Here is a 15,468-nt window from a genome sequence, read left to right as displayed (position 1 = left end):
CACGGAACACAGCTGGACCGGCCAAGGTTAGCATGAAGACGCCATGTGTCGACAACTCAGTGTCGGAATTTAAAGTTAACTCCAGGTAACGACACTGTGCCTCCTGAATCCCACGCAGTTAGGTGTGAAATTAGGGAAATAGTCTTACTTCCACATGGGCTGTCTTGGCCACGCTTTAAAAGTGATTCTCAATCATGGAGCTATATAGACAGGCCTGTGGCAGAGCTTTCTCATGTGTTTTCCCATATTTGTTCGTCATGAAATTAAAAGCTCAAAGGGGACTTGGGTGTTGGAACTACCCAGCAGCCACCCCACTGTCTCCACACCGCATCCCTCAGCCGTTTTAAACTTAATGTGCAAACTGCTCCAGCATGTCCATGTTCAATAGCTCTGCTCGCTAAGTAGCTCAATGTGTCCAAACCTTATACCCAACAGCCAAATATAACAGTTATCTGCTTAACCCTTTGCGGTCGTATTATATTTGGACATGGGTGTCGTACTGGTCGGAATTAAGAGCTTTCAGAGAAATTATGAACTGATACATGAATGAATAAAGATTCGTACGGTTCCTTGCTGTGGTGGCTGAGAGCAGACACACGACCGGAACAGTAAAAAAGCTTTGGTGGCTCAGAGCAGACATACGACCCCAAGGGTTAAACCTGAGCACCCAGTTACAAACATTCCATTTTAATCCTGTACACAGAACGATCTGCCACCATGGAGATGACACATGGACCATGCCCACAGGCCACTGCCACTGAAAAGCCACTGACGTGCACACAAGAACCAGGTCCTGGATCCAGCTCTCACAGCTGCGAGTCGTGGCTGGTGGCCACATGCAGTGACTTCAGGGCACAAGCACCTACCCCATAGCGATTGGCAAACTGCCCACAGGGCTCTCCCACTCCCGGCACCAGGCTCAGGAAAGCTGGCTGTCCAAAGCTGACCAGCATATCACTGGTCAGAACGCAGGATCCATCCAGGTCAGAAATACACACGAATCAGTTACTGTCACACTACGTATTTGCAAACATGCAAAAATCAGTCCCACAGGATATACGGAAAATACTTTAAATCTTTCTACCAATTTTTATGTACAGATTATTTCATAACAACTTTGCTCTCACTACCAAGTAGAAATAGGACATATCTAAAAAAATCAAACCACTACACGCCTCACCTGTTTGCGGTTTCACTAGTTATCTGAGTTCGCATAGGTAAGACCTGCTGCCTTCACAGAAAAGAATTCATTCCTGAAACTTCCAATTATTCTGCACCTTCGATGGCTGTCGCCCAACAGACGGGAGGTAAGTGCTTTGAGGGCTGAGCACAGACTTGGATCACCAGCCCCTTGTGCCACTGAAATAAGGGAATTTATTAGCTCACTTGCCTCAGCTTGATTTTCCCAAATGAAAGGCAATTCTGAAGCCACACCCCTGGTAGGACCAGGCTAGGCCATGGGAGACTGAATGCTCCCGACCTCCCGCCGGCTCATTAGGAAATGTCTAGCACCTGCATTTTCTACCAAAGGTCGTCTCCGACATGCTAACATTGGTGATATATAAACACACACAGGAATCGGAGTCCCCACCCCACCGATGTAACAGAAAAAGATTAAAAAGATTTCTGTAGCTTAGACTAAAAAAATGCCTAAAATACTTAAAGGCCAGCTCACTTTAGTGCAAAAAAGAGCCAATCGTAATAAAACACGTATGAAGAAGCCACAGCCCAGAAAGGTTTCTAAACCACATAGAATGAGCCCCATTTGGGATGACTTTAAAATGCACAGGGTCCTTGAGCCCCAACCAGACTGGCCGGCAGCAGATTCAGAGGCTGAGGAGCCAGTTTCCACCGAGACCAGGGGGTTGGCCGCGGAAATGGCCTCCCAGAAGCAGGTCACCTAGGGCAGGTGAGAAGCAGAGGACCAAGGACATCGTCTCAGCAGCCGCCCCAAAGTCCTCGCAAGTCCTCCTGCATGTGGATCCCCCCTGGAGCTGGTCCCCACTGCCCCACTCACCCACCTGCAGCTCCTCAGCAGCTCCAGGGAGGGGACAGCCAAAGGCACCTGCAGGGTCCCGCTTCCAGTCAAACAGGAACAGGAAGGGAGCTTGGGGCAAAGCCGAGCATTAGAACAGCTGAGAGCGTGTGTGCACGTATGTTTGTGTTTGCGTGGACCATTGCTGGCCTGTGTTCCTCCTTCACAACAGACACTTTACCTGCTCAACCCTCAGCTTTCCTGCAAGAACATAAAAAGTCAGGCAGTTCACAACATCGCCAATGGAATTCACCGCAGCTCTAAGTCATTCACCAAAATTATCACAAAGTGCCAAGAGGCAGTGGGGATGTGTTTATCCTGGAAAGGAGCCCTGTCTAACCTCAAATGCACCGTCCGATGTTCTCATCACCCCTGGTCGCTGGGTCTGCCAGGTGTTTTCATTCTACGACAATGAAAACCAGCTGGAATGGGGTCTTCTCCAGATATTCAGCTACAAGATGTAAGTTAGTGCACAGCACTTCAAAAAAAGTAAAACTCAAGCAAAAGCCACGATTCGCCCCAAAGTTGATTTTTTTTAATTGCAGTAAAATACACACAACATAAAAGTCACCACCTTGACCGTCTCTAAGTGCGCAGCTCAGTAGTGTTAAGCATGTTCACCTGGTTGCGAGGCACCCCCACCACCCGCGCAGAGAACTTTTCCATCTTCCCAAACTGGTACCCAACCTGTTCCGAAGCTGATCTTTTTAATTGGAACTTTTGAAGAGTCTTCTAAAAAAACCACTAAGGTAAAACCAAATTACATTCAAGTTCACAAGGGCCCTGTGGGCCATGAACATGCACAAGCCATGACCCCCGAGTCTGAAGAAACCTCCAGACATTTACCAAACAATCCAGCAGCTTCAGGCATTTCAGGTTAACTTATACGGGGAAAAACCAAAATCCCCAAGTCTTCCGATTCTGAGTGAACCTACACTTTCAACAGTTATAATCTCCCCCGATCTTTTCCTCACACTTGATTCCTCCCCTTTCCTGCACCTAAAGTCACAGTCTTGGGTCCTCCTGGAACTGACTTCACAGGGAAACTCTCCACAAGGTCAAACACCTTCAGGGAAATTGCCCAGCAAATGTCCTCAATATTCAAGTCTTAACGGAAACATGGTCCATGGCCCCAGAGGCTGATGGCTTGGATTCTTATGAAACTCAAAACATCTCAATTTGGCAATATTTATTCTCATATTAACTTGAGACTTCCTATAAAACAAACTTTAAAAATATAGAAGTCAATTCAACATTTAAAATCCACTCATTCCCAGAGAACAGTGCTTAACATTTAGTTTTATTATTGTTGTTGGTGCCCCTCAGATTCGTGATTCACCCGAAAGAGCTGAAGTGGAAAATTCATTCTTTAAATTGTGTTTCACTCATTGGTGCTGATGGACACAGCCTGCAGAAGTATTAACATGTGAGTTGTTCATTTATTTTTATTACGAATGAACTTTCAGAAAGCAGAAAGACACTCAATAATATTAACTATGTTCTGAACAAACTTTCCTATAAGCAGTGAATGTGCTAAAATCACAGCTGAGAACTGACCGAATCAGTGGAAAAACAGTTCTATGAACTTTTTTGAAAATAGGGTCAGAATGTCATCTATCCATGTGCATACATAAAAAAATAAAAATAAAGACATTTTCCCCAAAATACTCAGTGATTTGCACTGGAATTTATAATATAAACCAATGCTAATCAATCTGTCAAGAACGGTAACCATGGCACCCAGTCATTTGGTAAAGGTGCTAACCATAAAAATAGAGGAAATCCCACCAGATTAGAGTCTAATTGTCACAGAGGAGTCCACGAGGATTCACTCGTGACAGCGAGAAACACCGAAGGAGAGTCAGTCATCTCATCACACCCAACGAGCGTCCTGGGTGCACACAGACCACTGATCCCAGAAACGAAAGCGCCCATCGTGACCTCTGCCGAAGGAACACCTACCCTCCACCTTCTCAAACCCGCCGTTTCTTGGGTGAAAACACCTCCACTAAAAAGTCCTACCTGGGAGGGAAGTGAAGATGACCCACAAGGTAACACGCACCAGCTGGTTCTGCTTCTCTGTTGGTTTCTTAACTTTAAAAAAACAAAGTCCCGGGAGGGGCGGGGGGGGGGGAGGGGGGGTGTTTTTTTCCTCCATCAAGTTTCCTTAAAAGTATGCAAACCGCCTCCCTTACAACCTCTAGCCCCGCAGGGTGGCCTGCGGCGAGATGTCACACCAGCGAGCACGTGGTCTCCACCACAGTCACCGTCACATTTTACTCGGAGACCTTGAGGGTCTGAGCTACGACCTCTGGCCGGCTCCCCCCGACTGCAAGGGAAGCCTGGGCCGCAAACAGACGCCAACTGCATTCCAGGCCGGCCAGTAACGGTGTTTCCCCTTAATAAGCATAATCAACAACAAAACTCTGAAATTAATGTATTCAACCTGATAATATAACCAAATCCCCTTAAAAATCCAAGGCAACAATCACATGGAACTACTTCCTGTGAGTCCAATAAACTGAGGTCTGAGCCCAGGTCCTAACTCCCTGTGGAGCTGAACAAGCCAGTTTACTTGTGCGGTGAATGCAGGATCCTGCACTAAAACAACGACCAAGACCCAAGGCATCCGTGTCGCGTGCTCGGGCTCCCCACTTCCCGTGGGGCGTCTGTGGTCGCGCCAGGAGCACGGACGCACTCACCTGTGTTCCTGTCGGGCGAGATGCAGCAATGCTTCTGCAGGATGCCGGGCAGCACCTGGGTCGGAACAGAACAGGCGTGGTTACCACCAGGTGGAGACGGGCATCTCAACAGTGCATGTTTCCCAACAAGATCCCCCAGTGTTGCAAAGTCCTCGAGCCCAGGACGATCTCGCAAACTCAACAGACCAGAAACGCTCGATGACCCATTTTCCACCAAAGGTTAGTCAGCCTGGCGAGTCGCTGGCGGCCTGCGCGAACCTGGACTCTGCGCAGCAGCCCCGGGCCGCCCGGAAGGTCCCGGAGCCTCGGGAACCTGCTTTCCAGGGACTCTCGTGAGGCAAACCGGCTTCTAGATTCAGGGTGGGGCAGAAGTGGGTTTACAGTTGTGAGTACACAGGAGTTTATTCTTGTAGTGTTGTTATTGTATGTTTTGCATAGAACTGTAAACCTGCTTTGCCCCACCCTGTATTAGGTGTACTGAGGGTCTGAAACGGAGGGCTGCTGGGTTAGCATCCCAGCCGTCCCCACCCAGGAAGCCACTTGCTCCTCGGGGGACACACCGGTCACAACTCTCGCTCAACATGCCGTCCAGCTGAGGGGCAGCAGCTGCTGACAGCAGAGCAGCGTCCCGAGCTCCCCTAGGGAAGGGCCACCCCATGCCCCTCTCTGTGAAGAAAATATTCTCACCAACGACAGTCATTCGTGAAAAAGACACTATCACCCCTCTCGACAGTGAGCAGACCTCAGAGACAAGATGAAGCAATAATCAAACCTGCTGTGGCATCCAGGCACAGAGCCCCCCTATTCTTAAATGCTCCCCAAGGGCAGGCGGGTTGAGCGGAACTGGACGTTCGGAGGTGCCTTCAGGCAGGAGGGGTAATCTCTCTCCCTTCACTGTCTTCTGTAAACCCCTCAGAGGAGACAAGCCTGAGGAGCCCTGCCTTCCCCTCCCTTCCACCAACACTTCAGAGGCCACGGCTAGACTCAGCACCGCGTCTTTCCCGTGGCCATGGCTGGGAGGAGCTTGTCCAGATCAGACAGGAGGAGAGCCATTCGGAGCACAGACGGAGTCGGTCCTGTGGAAGTCAGAAGTGCGTCCTGGTAGCTGTCTACAAGGTCTCCAGGACCCTATGTTTACTGCTTGGGTTCAGTGAAAAGAGCGTGGCACATCCACAGACGACTTGAAGTGGGGGTGCTGGGACCTTGGGTGGCACCAGTGGCGTGCTGGCTGGAAGCAGCATAGGGCAGCGTCTGGCGATAGCAGAGCCTTCCATCATGTTCGTCCACATGACCACCCGCAGCACTTCTAACCACGAGTGCCTCCGAGTAAACACGACCATGCCTAATAACTAAGAGCACACCCACGTGACCATGAGCACGCCCATGAGATGAGCACGTCCAGGTGAACATGAGCAGGCCCTATAACCACACGCAGACGCACGTGACCACGAGCACGCCCAGGTGAGCATGAGGATGCCCAATGACCACGAGCACACCCAACCACGAGCAGACGCACGTGACCACGAGCACACCCAACCACGAGCAGACGCACGTGACCACGGGCACCCCCAGGTGAGCATGAGGATGCCCAATAACCACGAGTGATCACCAGGTTCGTTCCTGGACATCAATTTCCATGCTTGTTTGACTGTGCTTCCTGTCCCTGCCCTCTCATAAGGGGTATTTAAGGTAATTAAGAGATTGGAAACCTGCTGGAGCCCATAGCCGGATAAAGGTTGGGGCCAGAACTCACATCCACTGACTCCCAGCCCAGCTACACATTTTAAGCATTCGAGCACCTCTCGCTTGCTCAGCCATACTCAGGGTGAGAATCTGGCGTTGCTAGAGTTGAGGAGCAGGGTGGTGTGTTCACCGTGGCCCCTGACAGCCGGCAGGGAAGGTGGGGCTGCACACTGGGGATCCACATGTGCCCAGCTCTCACCTCACGTGTACACTCAGCTCAGCCTTGCTAGGAGGGTAATGAGTCCCACACGTGAGACACGTGAGAGGGTGCACTGCACAGAAGCACCCGAGGGCCACAGATGTCATTGCTCTGGTGTCTCAGGCTCTTGTGACAGACTCCTTGGCACAGGGGCTCACACAGGACCTTGTGGAGCAGAAAAGCCACAGGCAGGGGTCCCAGGGTCAGGGCATGTGCCCTGGGCCACCAGCATCCTCACCTGTAGGATGGAAATAGCACAACCCCACACAGCCGGTGTGCAGCCCAGTCCACACAGTCAGGGCGGCTTGTAAAGCCCAGTGCTTCCCAGGAGGGCTGGGTCCCAGGAACTCGAATGTCCCTCACAGGAGTCCTGCAGGTCCACCCAGCTGGTCAGTCTGGTGGTCAGTCAGGCAGACAGTGAGCTCCAGAGACCCGCCATCCAACAGGGGCCCGTGGTCAACCACATGGAGTCACGCACTGAAGACCTTTGGAGGGTGGGTCTCACGTTCAGTGTTCTCGCCACAGAAACAGACACAGGACACTCGGAGGTGGTGCCCGTTTATCACCTTGAGGGTGGTGGTGGTTTCCTGGTTCTGAACCATCAAATGTGTACATTAAATATGCCCAATTGCACCTCAGTAAAGCTGCTAAAAATGTCTGTTCCAAAGTTACAATAAATGCCTGCTGCACTTTTAAACACCAAAGACACACACACACCAGAATCTGCATTTCCACCACGCTCCTGGTGCCGCCAACGCTGCTTGGCCAGGAGACACCCAGAGAACTGGGCACAGATCACGCCTCCGGTAAACACAGCAACACGTCCATCCATCGACCTTCAGCCACACTGACCAACGTGACTAAAGCTGGCAGAGCAGTTACAGCGAAACCTCACACGCACAGGATGGAAGGTGCCAGCACGTATGGAAGGTAATTCAGCATATTTTTTAAAGAAAAGTTGCAGGCAGAGGGCTTTCCTAGCAGAGCCGAAACCTGGGCCTGTCTCGGGAGTGTATCCAACGAGGACCCTTGGCATCGGCTGGAGAGGCTCCAGGCTTGAAGCACAGTTTCCCCAGAAGATGGGAGTGACACCTCAGGGTCCCGTGCCCCAAGGTAGCCTGACCATCTCCAAGAACCAGAGAAACAAGCAGAGGAGACCAGACAGCCCGGGTTTCAGGGACGAGCCCTGGGAGAGGGGGGTCAGCAAAGTAAAATATAAAACCTGCACACGAACCAGCGCTGCCTCCGACCGACGTCCGGAACCAGACAGCAGGCTCCACCGGCCCCATCCCACCTCCCCAGGCAGGAGATTGGGCTGCTGGCTACGAAAAACAGAAACGGCCAAGAGAAGAGCCTCTGACTGAGCAGGCCTCCCGATTAGACTCTGCGGTGACCCCACCTGCCAATGACCCCGCTCGTTCCCCACAGGAACTCCCCATAAGTTTTTAACGTCTCGCTTTTAATGAAGACTCGCAGCTAAGGACGATCACATTAAGAGAAAGCCACACCTGAGAGCCACTGAAACAGAAAAACAGAAGTAGAAGAAAACAGGCGTAGGAAACGAGAAGGTTTTGAAATAACGATATTTCAGAAAGGGCAGGTGTTTCACCCACGACTCAAGAGGGTGCCCTGCTAGTAAAGGGGAAACTCGCCAGATAAGAAAGCTTTGGAAATTAAAAGCAGGACAAAATTTAAAAAACAGTTGAAAATGAATTCCAGGAACTATCCCAGGAAGCAGACAAAAAAATACAGTTGGGGAGGGGGCTTAAAATTATTTGGCCTTTCCTGGAATATGCTGTCTGACCAACGGAGGTTCGGAATAAAAACTTCACAGAGAGGAGGGGACACGGTGCCCAACAAACACTAAGTCCTCATGTCCAAACAGCATGAATTTCTGATTAAATGGGCCCACTGAGCACCCAGCACAACCAATACCGAATGTCCTGCCTAACATGCATTAATGTGAAAATTCAGAATAAGAGGAGGGCTCCAAAGACAAGGCACTGGAAGCTAAGAAAACCAGGAATGGTGCTTTGGAAACTCTGAGAAGAAACGACTCCGACATAAGCGATGGATGAAAGATGACACTGTTGAACAAGCACCGGGCAAAGCCCGCGCCTCCCTGAGCTCACCCCGCACACACCAGCGGGCGCTGCCCTGGGAAGAAACCCGGAGGCCGGAGGAGCAACCTCACAGGGGAGGTGAAGGTGCTCCAGGGGCTGCAGGTCCCAGCACGGCGCCGGGGCTGGGGACCAGCTGGAGGATGGGGAGCCGGGAGGGACGTGTCCCCAGAATGGACAGACTGAGGTTGAGTACATGGAAGAGAGAGAGGAGTGTGATGAAGACATAAAGGAATAATCCAGGCTTATTTTTTTTAAAAGCAATTAACAATGAATAAAACCTGTTACATAGAAGAGGTCGAGCCCGGCCCGGCCCGCATGCCTCAGTGGTTGAGCGTCGACCTAGGATCCAGGAGATGGCAGTTCGATTCCCGGTCAGGGCACATGCCCAGGTTTCGGGCTCAATCCCCAGTCGGGGGCGAGCAGGAGGCAGCCGATCAATGACTCTCATCATGGATGTTTCTCTCCCTCCCTCTCCCTTCCTCTCTCTGAAATCAATAAAAATTAAAAAATTTTAAAAATTAAATTTTAAAAGAGGTCTAATCCTACAAGTTTAATGTGATGTAACTAAGTATTAACTTACCCAAACGAGGAAGTGAGCAAGTTGAGCACATGGGGAGGGGGCCGGGGTGCAGGAGAGCTGGCCTCCCCCTGGGGGCGTAGAAGACGGGAGAAGGTAAGGGGGGGGTCCCTGAGCAGCAGGACGGGGGTGGGGTGCAGTGCCGACTGCTCTTCATCAAAGCCTCTTACAACCACTTCACTTTTCATAAAACGTACACAGATTAAGTGAAATTAAAATTAACTCGTAAAATAACGGATGGCAGGTCTGCACAGTGAGTTTTACAACCATGAGGAAGCAGCACTAAAATGTGCCCAAGAATATTTAAAGTGACCGAGACGCCCATTTGGAATTAAAGTGTCTCTACTAGACATTTTTATAGCTTTCTCATTATAATTCAAACACGTTTGCACACTCACGGTCTTTACCTCTTTATTCAAAACACGTGTCCAGGAAACCGAGAGGAGCAAGCTCAGGGGTAAGAGCCAGAACACAATCCGAGCAAGTCCAGACCCAGTCCAGTCACTTGTGATAAAATGTTTATAAAGGGCAACAAAGCAAAGAATTAAGGATGATTCATACAGTCCTATGTAAGCTGCAGTGATCAAAACAGGTGGTACTGGTGAGAGACTAGTCAAGAGATCACCGGAACAGATGAGAAAGCCCAGAAACTGACCCACGTGAGCATGGTGAATGGTCTTTGACAATGGAGCGGAGGCGGAGGGATGGAGGGAGAACCGCCCCCTTGACAAATGCTCCCGGAAGCACTGGACACCCACGCGCAACACGGTGGCCCACACTCAGATCTTACACCTTTCACAGATTAACTCAAAGTGGATTACAGACCTAAGTGTGAAATGCAAAACACTATAAAAGCCCCATAAGATAACAAGGGAAAACCTGGGTGACCTTGGGTACAGTGAAGACTGCTTAGGTTCAAACCAAAGACACAATCCATGAAGGAAACAGATAACCTGGACTTCGTTCAAACAAAATTCCCAGCTCTGTAAAAGGCACAGTCAAGAGACTGAGAAGAGAAGCTACAGGCCAGGAGAAGATGTTTACAGAAGACATGTCTGTAAAGGACTGTTATCCAAATTATACAAAGAACTCTTAAACCTGAACAATAAAAAAAAAGTAACCAGTTTATTAAATCTGGCCAAAGACACCCTGGCCAGTTTGGCTCAGTGGGTAGAGGGTCCGCCCACTGACTGAAGGGTCAACAGGTTTGAGTCCCAGTCAAGGGCACGTGCCTCGGTTGCAGGTTCGATCCCTGGCCCAGGTAGGGGCACATGCAGGGGACCGATGTGTCCCTCTCACAAGGATGTTTCCCTCTCTCTCTCTGCCTCCCTTCCCTCCCTCCCTTCCACTCTCTAAAAATCAATGGAAAAAATATCCTTGGGTAATGATTAAAAAATAGTAATAAACAAATAAAAATAAAAATGGCCAAAGACCATAACAGACACTTCACCAAAGAAGAGGCAAGCACATGAAAGGATGCTCCACGCATATGTCATCAGGGAAATGCAAACTACAACCACAAAGAGCCACCGCGACCCATGACCACGCCCGGTGCTGGGACGACGCGGAGCTGCAGGAGCCTCCCGCACGCTGGTGGGAACGCAGATGGCGCAGCCACTTAGGAGGACGGCTTGGTGCCGGTTTCTCACAAAACTAAACATACTCTTACTATAGGATCCAGCAATCACACTTCTTGGTTAAATGAGGTGAAAACTTACATCTACACAAAACCTGCACACAATGTGAATAGCAGCTTCATTCATAATGGCCAAGACTTGGAAACAACCAAGATGTCCTTCAGCAGGAACACGGATGAACTATGGGACAGCCAGACAATGGAATATTATTCAGCTAAAAAGAAATGGGCTATGAAGCCATGAAAAGATGTGGAGGAACCTGAAATGCATGCGACTAAGTGACAGGGCTGATCTGAAAGGCTACACAGTGTGATTCCAACTGTGACATCCTGGAAAAGACAAAACTATGGGAAATAACAGATCAGCAGTTGCCATGGGGCTGGGGGAGGGATGAACAGGATAGTATATAGTATACAGTATATAGGATATAGTATATAGGATACAGTATACAGTATACAATATATAGGATATAGGATATTATAGGATACAGTATAGAGTATATAGTATATGGTAATAGGATACAGTGTATAATATATGGTATACAGTATATTGGATACAGCATACAGTACACAGAATATAGTCTCTATCGATACTATAATGATGGGCATTGTCATTGTACATTTGTCAAAACCAACAGAATGTAGGACACCTGGAGTGACCCTAATGTCCACTGTGGACCCTGGGTGACGATGACATGTGGGTGTGAGTTTATCAGTGAGAACAGCCTGACTTTCAAGACCTCTACGTCTCACGGAGTCAAACGTTCCATTTCTGGGAATGAAAAACTGAACCCTTGTGTCCTCTGGCTACATGGGGAAGGCCACGTACAGGGCGTTCCACACACACACACACACACACACTTTGTCCAAAATTATTATCCCCATCACAAACGGATCATGACCAAGAAAAGTTACAAATACTGTCATTCTTACAAAAGAGACCATTTAACTTAATGTTACAGAACATTGATCTGAGCTTTAAAATAGCAGGAATTTGCACACGGTGACTTTAGATGGGCTATTTTACATAAATCCACAGAAATCTCTCTGGCTCAGTCTGCCTCCATCTCAGACAAGGGCTGACGGAGCCCACAGTCTGGACATGCTGGTGCCTGGAGAGGGGGCAGGGCCACCCCGACTGGCTCTTCAGGCGTCTACCCATAGAGACCTGTTGCTTCCCGTGACATTTCACCAACACAAGCATAAGTCCCGTGGCTGCTGCTATGAAGTGCAACCCACTGCAGGTATGTGTGCGCAGGTAGGTGTGTGTGTGCATGTGAGAGTGTGTATGTTTGTGTGTGTTGGTGTGTGTCCATGTGTGTGCATGCGTGTGTGCATGTGTGAGTATCCATGTGTGTGCACACGTGTGCTTGTGTGCATACGCATATGTCCATGTGAGTATATGTGTGCATGCGTGTCCATGTATGTGAGTGTGTTTGTGTGTGTGTGTGTGTGTTAGGGGGATGAGAATCGCACTGACCACCCCAGCTGCTCTACCACTCAAACGCGTGGCCCTCACACATGCCAAGTGCTAGAACCAGGGCGGACAGGCGAGAGTCTTCCCTTGGCTCATTCGTTGCCACGGGAACTGCCTGTATTCCCAGATGACCCCGGAGCAGTGAGAGAGCAGAGGGTGGGCACTGCTGAGGAGCAGCTGTCCCGCCCCACGTCCCGGAGCTGGACAGAGCCTCACAGAGCTGGGACACAGGAGACGCTTTCCAGAAGAGCAGTTACTCGAGTCACAGACAGGCGCACAGACAGGAGGGCGGCGGGACTCTCCTGTGAAGCTACAGCATCCCCTGCAAGGAATGGCCTCCTAGGAGGATGCCTTGCAGCTCCCGGGCCGAGGTGCAGTCCTGAGGGGCCCCGAGGCAGGAGTCTCCACCCAGGACCCGGGGCCTTGCCAACATCCTCTCCACTTCCCACTACAGACAGGGGTGTACACTGGTTCCATCTAGTTAATTAACTCTAATCAAACGTATTTGCAGTGTAAGAGCACCGAGTGCCCAGAACATATGCACTGAGATAAATCACAAGACATGTTCATTTAATCAGTCTTCTTGGCACAGCTGAAAGGCATGAGAGATTCTTCCAGGGTGTTCCACGTGCTTTCTTCTTTCTGCTGAGTGGGGGAACCGTTAGGGTTCTCCAGAGACAGTGTGTGTGTGAATGTGATTCTGTCTGTGTGTGACTGTGCGAGTGTGTGTGTACAAATGTTTGTGTATGTTTGTGTGTGAGTCTTGTGTGTTTCTGTCCGTGTGTGTGTGTATAAATGTGTGTGTTTGTGTGAGTGTGTGCAGCTCATACACACATATTTACAGAGTTTCTCCACAATCGTGAGAGCTGGCTTCTCACAAGCGCCCGTCCTGGCTGCTGGGAACCTGGACAGTGTGTCTCGGCCCTGCGTTCAGTCCTTTGGGGTTTCTGGGCCACATGGTAGCTCTGCTATTAATTTCTGAGGAGCCTCCACACTGCTCACAGTGTCTGCACCAACTCACATTCCCACCAGCAGTGCACACGTCCCAGTTCCTCCACGCCCTCGTCAGCGCTGGTTATCCTCAGGTTTCGACAGTAGCCATCTCAGTGGGCGTGAGGTGGCCTGTCACACAGTGAGCGCCCCAAAGTCCTCGTTGCCACACAGGTGCCAAGAAGCTCAGGACAGCGCCTCCCACTCTGCACCCCACTGCATTGTAACACCTCCAGAATATTTCGGGGTCCTTCCCCAGCCCCCAGGTTGGCTCCAGTAGGCAATACTTTTCCTGCCAGAACACGTTGCAGAATTCCCTCTACATATGGCTCTCCTACCCCCACTTCTCACTGTTAGACTTTCCCAACCCTCACACCCCAGGACACGGCCCCAGATTGCTCCTCCTGCAGCCCCCCTTCTGCTCAGACAGGGGCGCCCTCAGCAGCCCCCCAGGACCCGATGGATAGGGCTTCAGTCCCCGTGGCCCTGCGTCCGCTGGCATTCAGGGTGACAGAGAAGAATCCTGTGCTTGAGCTTCCGTCCCCGTGTCGCCTGCTGCCCATCTCCCCAGGACAACAGCTGAGACCACAGGACAGCCTCCGGTCTCTGTCCCACCTGCCCCTGGGACAGGTGCCTGTTTTACCCCCACACAGGCTGACCTTCAGCTTCCCTGTCCCTGAGCCCGGAGATCTTCCTTCCTCTGTCGACGGAAAGCTCGAGCGTTTTTCCAAATCCGTCTCACATAAGGCCCCTCCATGCTTTGTTCATGCCACATAGGTCTTGGTCACCTTTTACTTTCAAACTCGATTACCTACCGCAGCGCCCTAAACTGTGCTCCTAAACGGGACGCAGCCCCTGGGGACTGCGATGTGGCCCTTCTGTGCCCGCAGCCTCACTGCGAGCATCCCAATGCCATGCTCCCTGAGCACTAGCGGGCACCACTGGAGGGGGGGTGATGCGGACACCCTACGCCTGTGCCCCACCGTGTGCAGTGGACAGGGACCCAGACCCACAGACCCCCCAAAACAGGCCCAGTAAGAGGATCGGAAGGAAACGCCCCCAGTGGGTGTGCCATGCCTGGCAGGTGGGAACAGAAGTCACCTTGGAGTGGCATGAGGGACAGTTCTTCAGGAAGAACAGCTGAGAGGGATGTGCCAGCAGAAAGAACGCCAGGCTCTGGAGTCTTGGAGGAAAGGAAACAGCCAGGAAACGCTCCAGGGTGAAGACGGGCTGTGTAGGGGCCTGGTGGGGGCCTGGTGGGGGCCCGGTGGGGGCCCGGTGGGGGTGGTCACAGAGAGTGACAGCCCTGAGACCAGGGACACGGGAGCTCTGCTGAAAGGTGGTGTGCTACCCCGTGGTGACGGAGAACACTCAGAGAAATCTGCAAGGAGATGACACAAATTTACACCTGAGACCAGCACCCCTGAGAAGACTGCAGAGGACAGACTAAGTGAAGACTTGAATGCGATCAGTCCTAAGATCAGCAGTACGTGGGGACAGTGACAAAAGACATGCAAGGTGGCGATGGTGGGAGGGAGAGCAGAGACATTCCGGAGGCTCAGGAAGAAACCTCACAAACGGGCTGAGTAGAGAAAGGAGACAGGGAGAGACTAAGACAACTCCTGCTTCCAATTTCCCATCGGGCTGGAGCTGTTTTCCAAATCACATTCCCACAGCAGGAAGAGACTGTCTCGGTGAAAGAACCAAGGAAACACTGTCACACACTCGGGCTGGTGACTGCCGATAACGGTCAGCATATTAAAGGCTTTGAGAAGTCCTGCAGGAAAAATTCCACTCTGACACAGGGTGTGTACACAGTTTTTGTTATTGGTTAAACTTGGACAGATTTTCTAAAATGTTTTTGTCAGAAACTAAGTGTCCAAGGACCATGCTGAATTTCTGTGCTGCCAAGGGGTGGAGACAAGCTGATCGGCACAGCATCCTGGGGCCGAGCCCTGCCCAGCTTTAGCTCACAGGAAGATGAGT

The 15,468-nt window shown here is 50.8% G+C and overlaps 1 protein-coding gene across 1 annotated transcript in view; it reads right to left on the bottom strand.

Annotated features, from left to right (window-relative positions):
- The window catches only part of DLGAP2 (DLG associated protein 2), a 274,304-nt gene that overhangs the window by 199,434 nt on the left and 59,402 nt on the right, over positions 1-15,468 (bottom strand). Inside the window, exon 3 of the mRNA XM_081129834.1 lies at positions 4,738-4,792. Coding sequence (XP_080985960.1) covers positions 4,738-4,792 — 55 coding nt within the window. The remainder of the gene's footprint in view (positions 1-4,737; positions 4,793-15,468) is intronic.

Source organism: Miniopterus schreibersii, assembly GCF_964146895.1.
Source record: "Miniopterus schreibersii genome assembly, chromosome: 2".
Taxonomy (NCBI): domain Eukaryota; kingdom Metazoa; phylum Chordata; class Mammalia; order Chiroptera; family Miniopteridae; genus Miniopterus; species Miniopterus schreibersii.
The sequence above is the reverse complement of the archived record's forward strand: the minus strand, read 5'-3'. Positions and strand labels throughout refer to the sequence as shown.